The sequence below is a fragment of the Mercenaria mercenaria genome, chromosome 13, assembly GCF_021730395.1.
Source record: "Mercenaria mercenaria strain notata chromosome 13, MADL_Memer_1, whole genome shotgun sequence".
NCBI lineage: Eukaryota > Metazoa > Mollusca > Bivalvia > Venerida > Veneridae > Mercenaria > Mercenaria mercenaria.
This window is the reverse complement of record NC_069373.1, coordinates 10,371,691-10,386,316: the sequence shown is the minus strand read 5'-3', so window position 1 is coordinate 10,386,316 and position 14,626 is coordinate 10,371,691. Positions and strand designations below refer to the sequence as shown.

General features: G+C 39.2%; 2 protein-coding genes across 4 annotated transcripts in view; one reads left to right on the top strand and one right to left on the bottom strand.

The window, feature by feature from the left end:
* LOC123529865 (rabenosyn-5-like) overlaps nucleotides 1-4,712 on the bottom strand; it is a 28,417-nt gene extending 23,705 nt beyond the window's left edge. The window contains exon 1 of one of the 2 annotated variants that reach the window (XM_053521164.1): nucleotides 4,445-4,712. The gene's annotated coding sequence lies outside the window, so the exon portion shown is untranslated. The remainder of the gene's footprint in view (nucleotides 1-4,444) is intronic. The other variant, XM_053521165.1, reaches the window with a different exon arrangement.
* The window catches only part of LOC123529866 (uncharacterized), a 31,840-nt gene continuing 20,856 nt past the window's right edge, over nucleotides 3,643-14,626 (top strand). The window contains exon 1 of one of the 2 annotated variants that reach the window (XM_053521166.1): nucleotides 3,643-3,829. In XM_053521166.1, the coding sequence (XP_053377141.1) occupies nucleotides 3,775-3,829 (55 nt within the window). In that variant the 5' untranslated portion in view covers nucleotides 3,643-3,774. Of the gene's footprint in view, nucleotides 3,830-4,943; nucleotides 5,250-14,626 lie in introns of those variants that run through there. The other variant, XM_045310429.2, reaches the window with a different exon arrangement.

Sequence of the window (14,626 nt, the reverse complement as noted above, 5' to 3'; positions counted from 1 at the left end):
TACAGAAATGTGAAAGTAGGTCACTAGGTCAAAATCAAGGTCAACTCATGTCAAGGTTCATCTTGCTACTCAAAACCATACATGTGGTCTAAATTTGAATGTTGTAGGTTATTGACAAGATTTTAAAAGCTTTTCCTTATATAAGTCTATATGAGCCATGTGACCCCCAGGGCGGGGCCATATTTGACCCTAGGGGGATAATTTGAACAAACTTGGTAGAGAACCATTATATCAAATACTTTTTGAGCTAGGCGTGTCACAAGGTGAAAATGTGCATTTCTGACTATTTCAAGGGCCATAACTCTAGAAATAGGGGGCTAAGCCAGATGAAATATAGGAGGTGCACAAGTTCATATCATGATTAAGACTCAAGCAAGGTTTCAAGAATCTATATCAAACACTTTTTGAGCTGGGCGTGTCACAAGGTGAATATGTGCATTTTTGTCTATTTCAGGGGCCATAACTCTAAAATTAGGGGGTGGAGCCAGACGAAAAATAGAAGGTGCACAAGTTCATATCATGATAAAGACCCATGCAAGGTTTCATCAATTTATATCAAATACTTTTTGAGCTAGGCGCGTCACGAACTTTGGACGGATGCACGAGTAAGAGCAAATCTATATGCCCCACCACTCATTGGGGGGGGGGGGGGGGGCACCAAAAAAAAACAAGAGCTGTCACTAATTGTGACAAATGCCCCCGCAGCACCTTGACCTTTGGCCTGGTGACCCCAAAGTCAGTAGGGGTGGTGTACTCAATAAGTACTATCAGCATGTGAAGTTTGAAGGTCCTGAGTGAAGTGGTTCGCAAGTAAAGTGCCTTCATGCAAAAAGTTAACGTTGGCCTCTGTGACCTTGACCTTTGACCCCAAAGTCAGTAGGGTTGGTGTACTCCGCTTTTTGGGATGTAATTTTAGATTTGCTTCTCTTAGATTTGAAAAAACTAGGTCTAAATGGTGTAATGTTCATCAAAGTAAGGACGTCATCGATATAAACTAAGGCAATTTTAAAGTTCAGGTTTCTGAGCACTTTTGTCATGAGACTCTGGAACGTCACTGGCGCATTGACAAGATTGAAGCTGAGACGCTTAAACTGATAAAATTCCCTGGTCTGTAATGAACGCACTTTTATGTTTGTCGACTCATGTAGTGGCACCTGCCAAAATCCAGAGCATAGATCCAGCACTGAATAGAAAGAAGCTTTGGCATCAGCTAGCGTATCAAACACATCTGTCATGTGCGGAATGGGGAACGGCATCAGTTCTGTTACGGCATAGACCTTCCTGTAGTCCACTGCAAAACGCCAATTGTTCTTCGGTTTCTTGACTAGTACCACAGGACTGTGCCATGGTGAAATGCTTTCTTCAACAATGCCTGATTCCTCCATTTCTTTGATGAGCTGATGTAGTATTCTGCGTTTCTCCGGTGTCTGTCTATATGGTCCTGAACTGACTGGTTTTGCATCGCCATTCTCAGTAACATGCTGATGTAGATTTGTTTCACCCAGTTCTGATAAGTCCCTTGTGAATATGTCACGATTTTGTCCAAGAAATTTATATAGTTTTTGTCTTTGTTCAGCACTTATTTCACTTTTATCAAGGTCTATTCCTAAATCTTCCACAATAGTTTCATAATTTGGACTTTGTTCAGAGTCAGAAGCAGTTAGATGAGAAATGTTTGATGAACTTTGTTCTTTGAGCACTGATATTGATGATGGATTCTCTATTACACTAACCTTTGCAATTCTTTGTTTCGCTGATAAAAATACTGGTACACTTGTTGGGTTAATAAGTCTATAAGCACCATTAGAATTTTGTACATTAACTACAGTTTTCCTACCTGCTATGTCTAAATCATGTAAGTTTAACCTACCGGTAGGTTCTAATAGCACTGTTGTTTCAGAAGGTATTCTTGAAATATGAACTGGAATGATAATCTCATTGTGAGGTGGAACAATGACTTCTTTAGTTGTTGTTGCCCATGATGTTTGTGGAGGTGTCTTGGTCCTGGTTGGTATTTTCATTGTTGTAACTGTTGCTGAATTTGGCACTAACACTTCCAATTCACCAAACTTAATTTGAACTTTATATTTCTTCAAAAAGTCTATTCCCACAAGAATTTTAGAATGTAATTGTTCGAAAACATGGAAATTATGTGTAAAAGTCACACCTTCACATTCAAACATAATATCTGCTTGACCCAAGACATGATGTCTTTCACCACAACAAGTATTTGCTTATAGCACTTATGTCAGCACCTGAATCAACTAGGCAAGGTGTATTTTGTTCACCTATTTGGATTGTCATGTAATTTTTCTCCATCTTTGGCTTGAATCCTACATCCATAACTGCTGTTTACTTTGAGCACTATTTACTCTACAATTGGTTTTTGGGCAACACCAATTGTGAAAGTTAATGGCAGATATTCAAGTTATCAGAGTAATTTCCAGATTTTCTATTAGCGCATGACACACAACTTGCGCAGTAATAAAAATGCGTTCACATTCTGGCGAAAATTACTCTTTTGTAGATCTACTATAAAACATTAAAAAATATCAATACGATCTGATCTGTAAGAAATGATACATATTTGAAATATCGGCATCATTTCAGGATTTGCTATTAGCCTATTAGTGCTGGATCAACATTCCGTACAGGCTACGGTGTTAAAAAGTAAAAAAAAAAAAAACTTTTGTTATAAAATAATTATTCTTTGGATATTTGGTGTTATTTTAAAGTTTTCTAACACCTATGTGACGATTGACTCTTAATACCATCTTCGACAGAAATTTATAGTCTGTAAACTACCAGGGACATGAACATCTCATTGAGATTACGCATAAATACGATGATTTACTTTTTAAAAAATAGATCTATGTATTTCTTGTTCTTTACAAATTAAGCAAAGTGACCAAGTCAATTCACACCTTTACACTTGCCTGATCACTGTCAGTTTTAAAATTAAACAATTTTATGTAGGCCAACAAGTCTAGCCCTCTTACGAGATTCAGCTTTATTGGGTGATATCATCCATATGTTAAAAGAGCAGACTCATTTACTAAATGCGCAAGACAGTTACCCTGCGCATAATAAATTGGTTATTTGCACTGCCCGATTTACCAAATGCGCAGATTAGCTATATGCGCGTAACATGCACATGGTAGCGCGTAACATGCACATGGTACAGGGAATACGTATTGGACATTTCCCCTCCAAGACAGTTCCCCCTTAAGACATTCCCACCCCCCCCCAACAATTTAGTTATACCCAAGCAGGGGTCCTGAAATAAGCTGTCCGAGTTGTCCGATTCGTGGATTCCTCGGTCCGGACAAGCAGTTTTTAGAAGCTGGCTTGTCCGGGGACAAGTAAAATTGCCGTGGTAAACATTTTATGTAAACGAAACTAATCGGCGTCATCTGTGATTTCCGCATGCCTAAAGGCAATATCTAATCTGTTTGTGATCATTTATGACCCTTAAATTATCAAAACAAAAATGTATGCAGCCATTTATAGACACGTGGACTGGTTTACTACATTTAATGATCATTATTGGAAAATTATACCGTGAAGTTGAAAATGAGTGCCAGTCTGGGGTTTCCCGTTATCTACTTTCATTTTTGATTTTCAGAAAATCGATGAGCTAGGTTGGCGCTATGTAAAAAAGTTTAGTAGCCAAAATTTGTGGCTTAATTGTTCCAGTCGGTTGTTTTGACATTTAACAACTCTGACAGCTTATTTCAGGACCCCTGAAAGACCAACTGGTGCAGTATTCAGTGAATGTTATGGGACCAGGGTAGAAATTCTAGGCATACTGAGATTATTTTTGTCAATGGCATGTGTTCAAGTGTTCTTAATTATTCTCTACTCACTAAACTTGCTAGTCATAACATATTTTCAAGTGGATGTTCTAGTCACTTAGCTTGCTAGTCATAACATATATTTTCAAGTGGATGTTCTAGTCACTTAGCTTGCTAGTTATAACATATTTTCAAATGGATGGTTCTAGTCATAACATAAAAACTTTATATCAGTCAAAATAGAAGTCAACAGAAGTGTATCTTTGTATTATTTGTTTATTTAGTAATGATAATGCTGATCCTTTCCTTTTTAAACTAAAAAGTACGGACAAGTTCTTCTTTGGTACGGACAAGTGGATTTGTGGGCCCAACTTGTCCGTGGACAAGTAGACTCTGAAAATATTTAAGGACCCCTGCCAAGACGTTTCACCCCCAATTTTTAATTAATTTGTTTCTTAGGAGGAAAAGTCTTGGGAGGAACTGTCTTGGGGGGGAAATATCTGGACACCTGGTACAGACCTGATTAACACAGAACAACCTTCCTTCCAACAACTTTTAATAACCGGCCACGTTTGTGAAAAACTGAAACTTGTAACTGCATATGCAAACAAAACATTAACTTTAAAAAATTTCTTAATGTCTCCACGAACCTTGCTAACTGGACAAATGCACACTGGCAGTACGATACTACAGTACGAGTAATTTCGGTAACGAATCCAAAAATTATAAATGCAACCTATTTATAAATAAAATATCTTGTCTATTCAGTTTTCTTCTTGATCCACTTCATGACAATCACTTACACATACATATACAAAGTTTTTTCTGCACAAATATACTGCAGAGTAAAGGTGATTTTGTCATGTCATTTTTTTTTATTTTTTAGGAGGAGTCGACAGATAATCGCTTACAGCATAGACAAATTAGGTTAACCGACAAATTAATAGGGTTCAACTCAAAGTAATTTTAATGCAGTTAAATAAACAGACGTGTGTTTTCTTGACATATTCGCCATAGTTTTATTTTTTATATTCGTGAATTAATACGGGCATTTGTTCTTAATTCTGCGAGAGACTGAGATGACACGCTAAATAAAATTACTAAATAAAATTAAGAAATTCTTGTGAGATAATCCCTACTGTATGGATTTTAAGGTGACCAGCGTGCTCTCCCCTTTGTTTATCCTTTTGCAGTCCGAGTATTTTTTGATGTTTTTCGTCTTTTCCCTCTGTCGAATGATAAAATGGCGTGACAGCTAAAAAATGTACATAGGAATTATTCGCCAAGTTCCCTTGAACAATAACAAATTGAAGGCATGCTGTGTAAGAACTTGCAATTTGTTGGCTATGTATGGAAGGAAGCAGTTCTGTTCAGATAGTGAACAGTCTGATGATTCCTTACTCACTTTCAAAGAGAAGATGATCAGAAAACATTTTTTACCAAATGAACAAGAAGGTATTCTGCTGTGACTTTCCATTTGTTATTGTTTTTCCTTTTTTTACTGGAGTCAGAAGGATTCTTTCCGCCACCATGTAGTCAAAATTTGATGTTCAGATTGTTTTGACTGGCAATCTAAACGTCAAAACTTTCAAGGACTAAAATAATGGATGATAAATCACGTACAGTACATGGTCGCGTGTAAAGTTAATTAGTTATTGGTTTTATCGCTTGCGCATATTAGTGTACATACATGGTAAACATTATCGTGTACAGTACATATATAGGTTTAAATCACCAGAAAATTCGTAATTTTGGATATTGTATGATAATTTTTACATTAATCAATGAGGAATTGAATCCCCTTTTGATACATGTAAGTTTTATTTGAATTTATTACCAATTCCTGAAATAATTCACATTTAAACCTAGAGCATGTAACATGTCGGCAGCGATGAAAATTTCATCGGAAATTGCTTCAACTATTTTGGTCTTTCGAGTGTTTGATGTGAGCTAGTGGAGATATTACCCATATGAAAAAATCATCTCTGAGTCAATATATCCTAGGATCACGTCAAATTAGTTGGACTAGCCACCAATAGCCTGACTCGCTGAGCTAATTATACGTTCTTGCATGATCTCAGCTCTATACTTGGTTGATGATGATGTTAATTAATAAATGTTAGAAATTTCATATGCAGTTCTGTTACAAGATACAAGAAACTTTATTTAACGTCGGATATGAAATTAACAATTAACATTAGCTAAAGCAGTCATAAAAGAGCAAGGGAAGTAACTCTGTAACAGTACATATACATTACTGACTTTGTTACTCCCCTTCAAAGCAAAATTCAGTTTAAACATACATGCTGAAAAGAGGGATACAAAATAAATAAGCAAAATAAAAATTTAGTTAATTACAAATAAGTAGATGACATATGGGTATTGTGGCTAGTGTAAAACAAAAACCCTGTCAAAGTAAGTGTCCCAAAAAACTACCGAAAGAAAAGTGTAGATTTGGGAAAACGGCCTGGAGGGGTCATTCACTTCACCACACCATATCTGTCATCTACCCTAGGTCACATTCATATCATTTTACTTCGACTGGCTACGCCAGCGGTACAGCCACTCCACATGTGCTGAAGCTACACCAGACAAGGAAAAAGAAGCAAACAAGTTAAAACATAAAAAACACAACAACTTACAGTACATATTTACATAAAATTAACTAAACTAAGAGAGGAGCATATTATTAATAATAGGCTTTTAAAGCACATGCAAACTAATACTAGGGAAACTAAACTAAAACTATAAGATGCAACTTAGAAATTAAAAGAAAAAAAAAATGAGGCATGAAGAATATAATACAGAAAAAAAGTAAAACTGTGGGAAAGCTGCTGATCTTGACCTAGGCCTAAAATCTGCCATAAAAGTAACTATATAAAAAACTGAATAGCAAAACTAACACAAAAGTGTGACAAATAAGATGAGATTAAGAACAGATATCTCCTCAAATCAGATTTGTGAAGAACTGATCAACAACTTAGTTATCATCTGGCTTATTATGATGACATTTGAACTGATATTTGAAAGTTGTCATCTCTAGAGAACTGGTGACAGCCCAGTTTTTCCCCCAGTCAGTTCTTTCCCCAGGTAAAAAATTGACTAGTCAATTCTTTCCCCCGGGGAAACAGATGAAATAGGTATTGTTTTCCATTTGAATAAACCTATATATTTCTTTTTTGTAACTTTAATCAAGGTTTATTTTTGTCAGATCAAAATTTTTAACTTCTGTTTGATTACCATTACGGTACTATTTAATATCTGTCAGGAGCGGGGAAGAAATTGACCGGTCTGTTCTTTCCCCCCTAGCATATACTTGACCTTTTTTCTGACCTGTTAAGTGGGAGAAGAAATTGACTGGTCAGTTCTTTCCCCCTTGCATATACTTGACCTATCAGGTGGGGGAAGAAATTGACCGGTCAGCTCTTTCCCCGTAGCCGGTACTTGACCTGTCAGGTGGGGAGAAGAAATTGACTGGTCAGTTCTTTCCTCCCAGCATATACTTGACCTGTCAGGTGGGGGAAGAAATTGACCAGTCAGTTCTTTCCCCCCTAGCATATACTTGACCAATCAGGAGGGGGAAGAAATTGACTGGTCATTTCTTACCCCACTAGCCACTACTTGCTCTGTTAGGTTGGGGAAGAAATTGACTGGTCATTTCTTTCCCCCCTAGCCAGTACTTGACCTGTCGGGTGGCGAAATAAATTTGACCAGTCAGTTCTTTCCCCCCTAGCCAGTACTTGACCTATCAGGAGGGGGAAGAAATGGACCAGTCAGTTCTTTACCCACCAGCCAGTAATTGCTCTGTTAGGTGGGGGAAGAAACTGACCAGTCAGTTCTTTCCCCGCTAGCCAGTATTTGCTCTGTTAGGTGGGGGAAGAAATTAACTGGTCAGTTCTTTCCCCCCTAGCCAGTACTTGCTCTGTTAGATGGGGGAAGAAATTGACCGGTCATTTCTTTCCCCCAGGCCAGTACTTGACAAATCAGGTGGGGAGAAGAAATTGACTGGTCAGTTCTTTCCCCCCCTAGCATATACTTGACCTGACAGAGGGGGAAGAAATTGACTGGTCAGTTCTATCCCCCCTAGCCAGTACTTGACCGGTCAGGTGGGGAGAAGAAATTGACCGGTCAGTTGTTTCCCCTCTAGCATATACTTGACCTGTCAGGTGGGGAAGAAATTGACTGGTCAGTTCTTTCCCCCCTAGCCAGTACTTGCTCTGTTAGGTGGGGGAAGAAATTAACTGGTCAGTTCTGTCCCCTCAGCCTGTACTTGCTGTGTTAGGTGGGGGAAGAAATTGACCAGTCAGTTCTTTCCCCCCTAGCCAGTACTTGACCTGTCAGGTGGGGGAAGAAATTGACTGGTCAGTTCTTTCCCCCCGCCAGCCAGTACTTGACCTATCATGTAAGGGAAGAAATTAGCCGGTCAGCTCTTTCCCCCCTAGCCAGTACTTGTTTTGTTAGGTTGGGGGAAGAAATAGACTGGTCAGTTCTTTCCCCACTAGGTAGTACATGACCTGTCAGTGGGGGAAGAAATTGCCCAGTCAGTTCTTTCCCCCATAGCCAGTACTTGACCTATCAGGTGGGGGAAGAAATTTGCCAGTTAGTTCTTTCCCCCTAACCAGTACTTGACCTGTCAGCTGGGGGAAGAAATTGAGCATTCAGTTCTTTCCCCCTAGCCAGTACTTGACCTTTCGGGTGGGAAGAAGAAATTGACCGGTCAGTTCTTTTCCCCTAGCATATACTTGACTATCAGGGGGGAGAAGAAATTGACCAGTCAGTTCTTTCCCCCTAGCCAGTACTTGACCTGTCAGGTGGGGGAAGAAATTGACAAGTCAGTTCTTCCCCCCTAGCCACTTTCTTCCCCTACCTGACAGATCAAGTACTGTTTATGGGGGAAAGAACTGATTGGTCAATTTCTTCTCCCCACCTGACAGGTCAAGTATATGCTAGGGGGGAAAGAACTGACCGGTCACTTTCTTCTCCCCACCTGACTGGTCAAGTTCTGGCTAGGGGGGAAAGAACTGACTGGTCAGTTTCTTCTTCCCACCCGTCAGGTCAAGTTCTGGCTAGGGGGGAAAGAACTGACTAGTCAATTTCTTCCCCCACTTTACAGAGCAACTGCTGGCTAGTGGGGAAAGAACTGACTGGTCAATTTCATTTCCCCACCTGACAGGTCAAGTACTGGCTAGGGGGAAAAGAACTGACCAGTCAGTGTCTTCCCCCACCTGACAGAACAAGTACTGGCTAGGGGGGAAAGAACTGACTGGTCAATTTCTTCCCCCACATGACATGTCAAGTACTGGCTAGGGGGAAAAGAACTAACTGGTCAATTTCTTCCCCCACCTGACAGAGCAAGTACTGGCTAGGGGGGAAAGAACTGACCAGTCAATTTCTTCCCCCACCTGAAAGAGCAAGTACTGGCTAGGGGGGAAAGAACTGACAGGTCAATTTCTTCCCCCACCTGATAGTCAAGTACTGGCTCGGTGGGAAAGAAATGACTAGTCAGTTTCTTCCCCTACCTAACAGAGCAACTACTGGCTAGGGGGGAAAGAACTGACTGTTCAATTTCATTTCCCCACCCGACAGGTCAAGTACTGGCTAGGGGGGAAAGAACTGACTGGTCAGTTTCTTCCCCCACCTGACAGAACAAGTACTGGCTGGTGGGGGGGGGAGAACTGACTGGTCAATTTCTTCCCCTACCTGATAGTCAAGTACTGGCTCGGTGGGAAAGAAATGACTAGTCAGTTTCTTCCCCTACCTAACAGAGCAACTACTTGCTAGGGGGGAAAGAACTGACTGGTCAGTTTCTTCCCCCACCTGACAGAACAAGTACTGGCTGGGGGGGGGGAAGAACTGACTGGTCAATTTCTTCCCCCACATGACAGGTCAAGTACTGGCTAGGGGGGAAAGAACTGACTGGTTAATTTCTTCCCCCACTTGACAGAGCAAGTACTGGCTAGGGGGGAAAGAACTGACTGGTCAATTTCTTCCCCCACCTGAAAGAGCAAGTGCTGGCTAGGGGGGAAAGAACTGACTGGTCAATTTCTTCCCCCACCTGACAGGTCGAGTATATGCTGGGGGGAAAGAACTGACCGGTCAATTTCTTCCCCCACCTGAAAGAGCAAGTACTGGCTAGGGGGGGAAGAACTGACTGGTCAATTTCTTCCCCCACCTGATAGTCAAGTACTGGCTAGGGGGGAAAGAACTGACCAGTCAATTTCATCCCCTACCTAACACAGCAACTACTGGCTAGGGGGTAAAGAACTGACCGGTCAATTTCTTCCCCCACCTGACAGAGCAAGTACTGGCTAGTGGGGGGGGGGGGGGAAGAACTGACCGGTCAATTTCTTCTCCCCATCTAACAGAGCAAGTACTGGCTGGAGGGGAAAGAACTGACTGGTCGCTTTCTTCTCCCCACCGGACAGGTCAAGTACTGGCTAGGGTAGACAGAACTGACCTGTCAATTTCTTCTCCCCAACCGACAGGTCAAGTACTGGCTAGGGAGGAAAAGAACTGACCAGCAGTAATTTCCTTACCTTCGAAGAAATCTATTAAAAAAATATAACAGAAATTAAAAAAAGTTCATTAATAATATTTCTTTAATTTACACAAAATATGAAACATATTTCTTATTTTATATGAAATTTAAATGAAAACCGACTATCAGAAACAAAAAGCAGGCTAGTTAAGGACTATAAACCAAGAATAACCAGTTTCACTTCACTAACAGGGGAAATAATTGACTAGTCAGGAAAATTGATGAGGGGGGAAAAAATTGACTAGTTAGTTTTTTCCCCCATAAGAATGATCATGAGTAACCAGTTGCAATTGGGGGGGAAAAAATTGACTGGGGAGGGGGAAAGAACTGACTGGGGAAAAATCTGACCGTTACACCTGTCGGGATAGTGACAGTCAAAAGTTATCACACTGTCCTGAAACATCCTATTATTTGGACTACTGTTTGGGTAGCTTTACTCATTTAGCTTACTCTGTTACTGGGATGGCTTTATATATTTGTAAGCTTAAATTACCCAATGAAATTTAGTGAATATCAGCTAAGAAATATCATTCTAATATTCTTGTCTCTGTTAAAACACATGCTAGAATGACGTCATTTTAACGTGCGATGACGTGTTTTTGTTGCGACCAAGAAAGAGCGCTACTATATTTCATCTACTGTTTTAGATTAAGAACATATTAGAATCGAACTACCGTATAACCCCGTTTAAACGCCCCCGGGGGCGATGCATTTTACGAAAAATTTGATCCGAACAATGTCAGTAACTCGTATAAACGCCCCCCTGTTCATCCCAATTCATGCACTGACATAACCCGATACGTAATCGTACTGGGAATCTGTGTAAAGTCGCGCGCTCAGGTGACATCATCCGAGTTAAATTCGATCAATACTGTAGCGTTTATAGCGTGGCATATTCAGTACTTTAATACACACAGTAGATTTATTTGTGCCATGCCTGTTGACGTGTTTAAAAGTTTGTGTTAATAAAGTGTGGGTTTTTTTTTTGAAATTCATTTGTATTGTTATGGAATTGTTATTATCTGGATATTATTGTGTTGGATCTAGGACCAATTTTTGAAGGTAAAATTTTTTTATTTTCCCCAAAAAACGTGGGGGGGGGGGCGTTAATTAGAGGGGGGGCGTTAATACGGAGTTATACGGTAACTTATAGCAAAACCGTGTTTTAACACTTTTTATACACTCACCTTGTGAAATTATTACGGCAACATATAAATTGATAATTATTAGAAAAAATATTTCCAAAAGTGAGTTCTAGAAAAAAATTAATCTGTTCCAAATGCTGAATTGCTGTTTCATTTCTTTTACTTAGACTCACTTTAAATGCATTGCTGACTTTAGACAGGGTCACTCAAAATGAAGGTGTTATATATATATATATATATAAGTCAAAATTCAGTACTTTCTATCCTAACTTCACATTCAGTTCTGTTTATCCTAACTGGACATTCAGTACAACGTGACAGTCAGTACTGTTTATCCTAACCCAAGATTCAGTGCTTTTTATTAGCTCATCTGATTTTTGGAAAAAAAATGATGAGTTATTGTCATCGCTTGATCGGCGTTGCCTGGTTAAGTTCTATGTTTAGGTCAGCTTTTTTCCTAAACTATCAAAGCTATTGCTTTGAAATTTGCAACACTTGTTCACCATCATAAGCTGACCCTGTACAGCAAGAAACATAACTCCATCCTGCTTTTTGCAAGATTTATGGCCCCTTTTGTACTTAGAAAATATCAGATTTCTTGGTTAAGTTTTATGTTTAGGTCCTGTACATCAAGAAACATAACTCCATCCTGCTTTTTGCAATAATTATTGCCCCTTTTGGACTTAGAAAATCAGTTTTCTTGGTTGAGTATTATGTTTAAGTCAGCTTTTCTCATAAACTATCAAAGCTATTGCTTTAAAACTTGCAACAGTTTTTCACCATCATAAGTGGATGCTGTACATCAAGAAACATAACTCTGTCCTGCTTTTTGCAAGAATGATGGTCCTTTTTAGACTTAGAAAATCATGGGTAGGACAATATTTCTATTATACAAATAAAATCAGATGAGCGTCAGCACCCGCAAGGTAGTGCTCTTGTTTTAACTGCACATTCAGTACTGTTTATCTTAACTTGACATTCAGTACTGTTTATCCTAATTGGACATTCAGCAATATTTATCTTCACTTGATATTCAAATTTCTAACTTGACATTTAAAACTGCTTGTCCTATCTCTCCAAAACAGACAGTGCTGACATTCACAACTTGTCATTCAGTTACTCTAATGTAGTCAGACTTTCTACAGTTAATTAGTTATGTTGACACACAGGTTTTTCCTGGTAGATCACGACCAAAATGAATGTAAACCTCCACTGGTCTAGTCACAAGTACGGTAGTCCTAATATAAATAGCGCTAATCTTTCTCCCTTTCCTCATGCCCTTTCTCAATAGATCTAGCATCATGTTTTCTTTCACACTACTAAGTTTCATTATGTTACTCTTAGCATTCTGTTGAAATTGGCATGTTTCTATCTCATGCTAGGTAAAATGGCGGCATAAGAATTTAATGTCTCAAAAAGAGAAACTGAAAGAAGAGAAAAGGACTAAATTTAGCGGGTTGTATTTAATGAACTGTAGTTTTCTTATATAAAAGTTAACAGCCACTTTCCTTTTTAGCTCACCTGTCACAAAGTGACAAGGTGAGCTTTTGTGATCGTGCGGTGTCCGTCGTCCGTCGTCCGTCCGTCCGTCCGTCCGTGCGTCCGTCCGTCCGTCCGTAAACTTTTGCTTGTGACCACTCTAGAGGTCACATTTTTCATGGGATCTTTATGAAAGTTGGTCAGAATGTTCATCTTGATGATATCTAGGTCAAGTTCGAAACTGGGTCATGTGCCATCAAAAACTAGGTCAGTAGGTCTAAAAATAGAAAAACCTTGTGACCTCTCTAGAGGCCATATATTTCACAAGATCTTCATGAAAATTGGTCAGAATGTTCACCTTGATGATATCTAGGTCAAGTTTGAAACTGGGTCACGTGCGGTCAAAAACTAGGTCAGTAGGTCTAAAAATAGAAAAATCTTGTGACCTCTCTAGAGGCCATATATTTCACAAGATCTTCATGAAAATTGGTCAGAACGTTCACCTTGATGATATCTAGGTCAAGTTCGAAACTGGGTCATGTGCCTTCAAAAACTAGGTCAGTAGGTCAAATAATAGAAAAACCTTGTGACCTCTCTAAAGGCCGTATTTTTCATGGGATCTGTATGAAAGTTGGTCTGAATGTTCATCTTGATGATATCTAGTTCAGATTCGAAACTGGGTCACGTGCGATCAAAAACTAGGTCAGTAGGTCTAAAAATAGAAAAACCTTGTGACCTCTCTAGAGGCCATATATTTCATGAGACCTTCATGAAAATTGGTCAGAATGTTCATCTTGATGATATCTAGGTCAAGTTTGAAAGTGGGTCACGTGCCATCAAAAACTAGGTCAGTAGGTCAAATAATAGAAAAACCTTGTGACCTCTCTAGAGGCCATATTTTTCATGGGAACTGTATGAAAATTGGTCTGAATGTTAATCTTGATGATATCTAGGTCAAGTTCGAAAGTGGGTCACGTGCCATCAAAAAGTAGGTCAGTAGGTCAAATAATGAAAAAATGTTGTGACCTCTCTAGAGGCCATATTTTTCATGGGATCTGTAGGAAAATTGGTCTGAATGTTTGTCTTGATGATATCTAGGTCAAGTTTGAAACTGGGTCAACTGCGATCAAAAACTAGGTCAGTAGGTCTTGAAATAGAAAAACGTTGTGACCTCTCTAGAGGCCATACCCTTGAATGGATCTGCATGAAAATTGTTCAGAATGTTCACCTTGATGATATCTAGGTCAGGTTTGAAACTGGGTCACGAGCCTTAAAAAACTAGGTCAATAGGTCAAATAATAGAAAAACCTTGTGACCTCTCTAGAGACCATATTTTTCAATGGATCTTCATGAAAATTGGTCAGAATTTTTATCTTGATAATATCTAGGTCAAGTTCAAAACTGGGTCACATGAGCTCAAAAACTAGGTCACTATGTCAAATAATAGAAAAAAGGGAGTCATACTCAAAACTGGGTCATGTGGGAAGAGGTGAGCGATTCAGGACCATCATGGTCCTCTTGTTGTTTTTCTAAAGTAGCGATATAGTTCTATATGGGAATATAAATCTCTGAAAATCTGATATGCTGGAAAATAACAAAAAAACCATTATAAAGTAAGTGGATTTTATATGAAATAAAAAATAGTCGGATTTAGTGGTGTTCAGTAATTA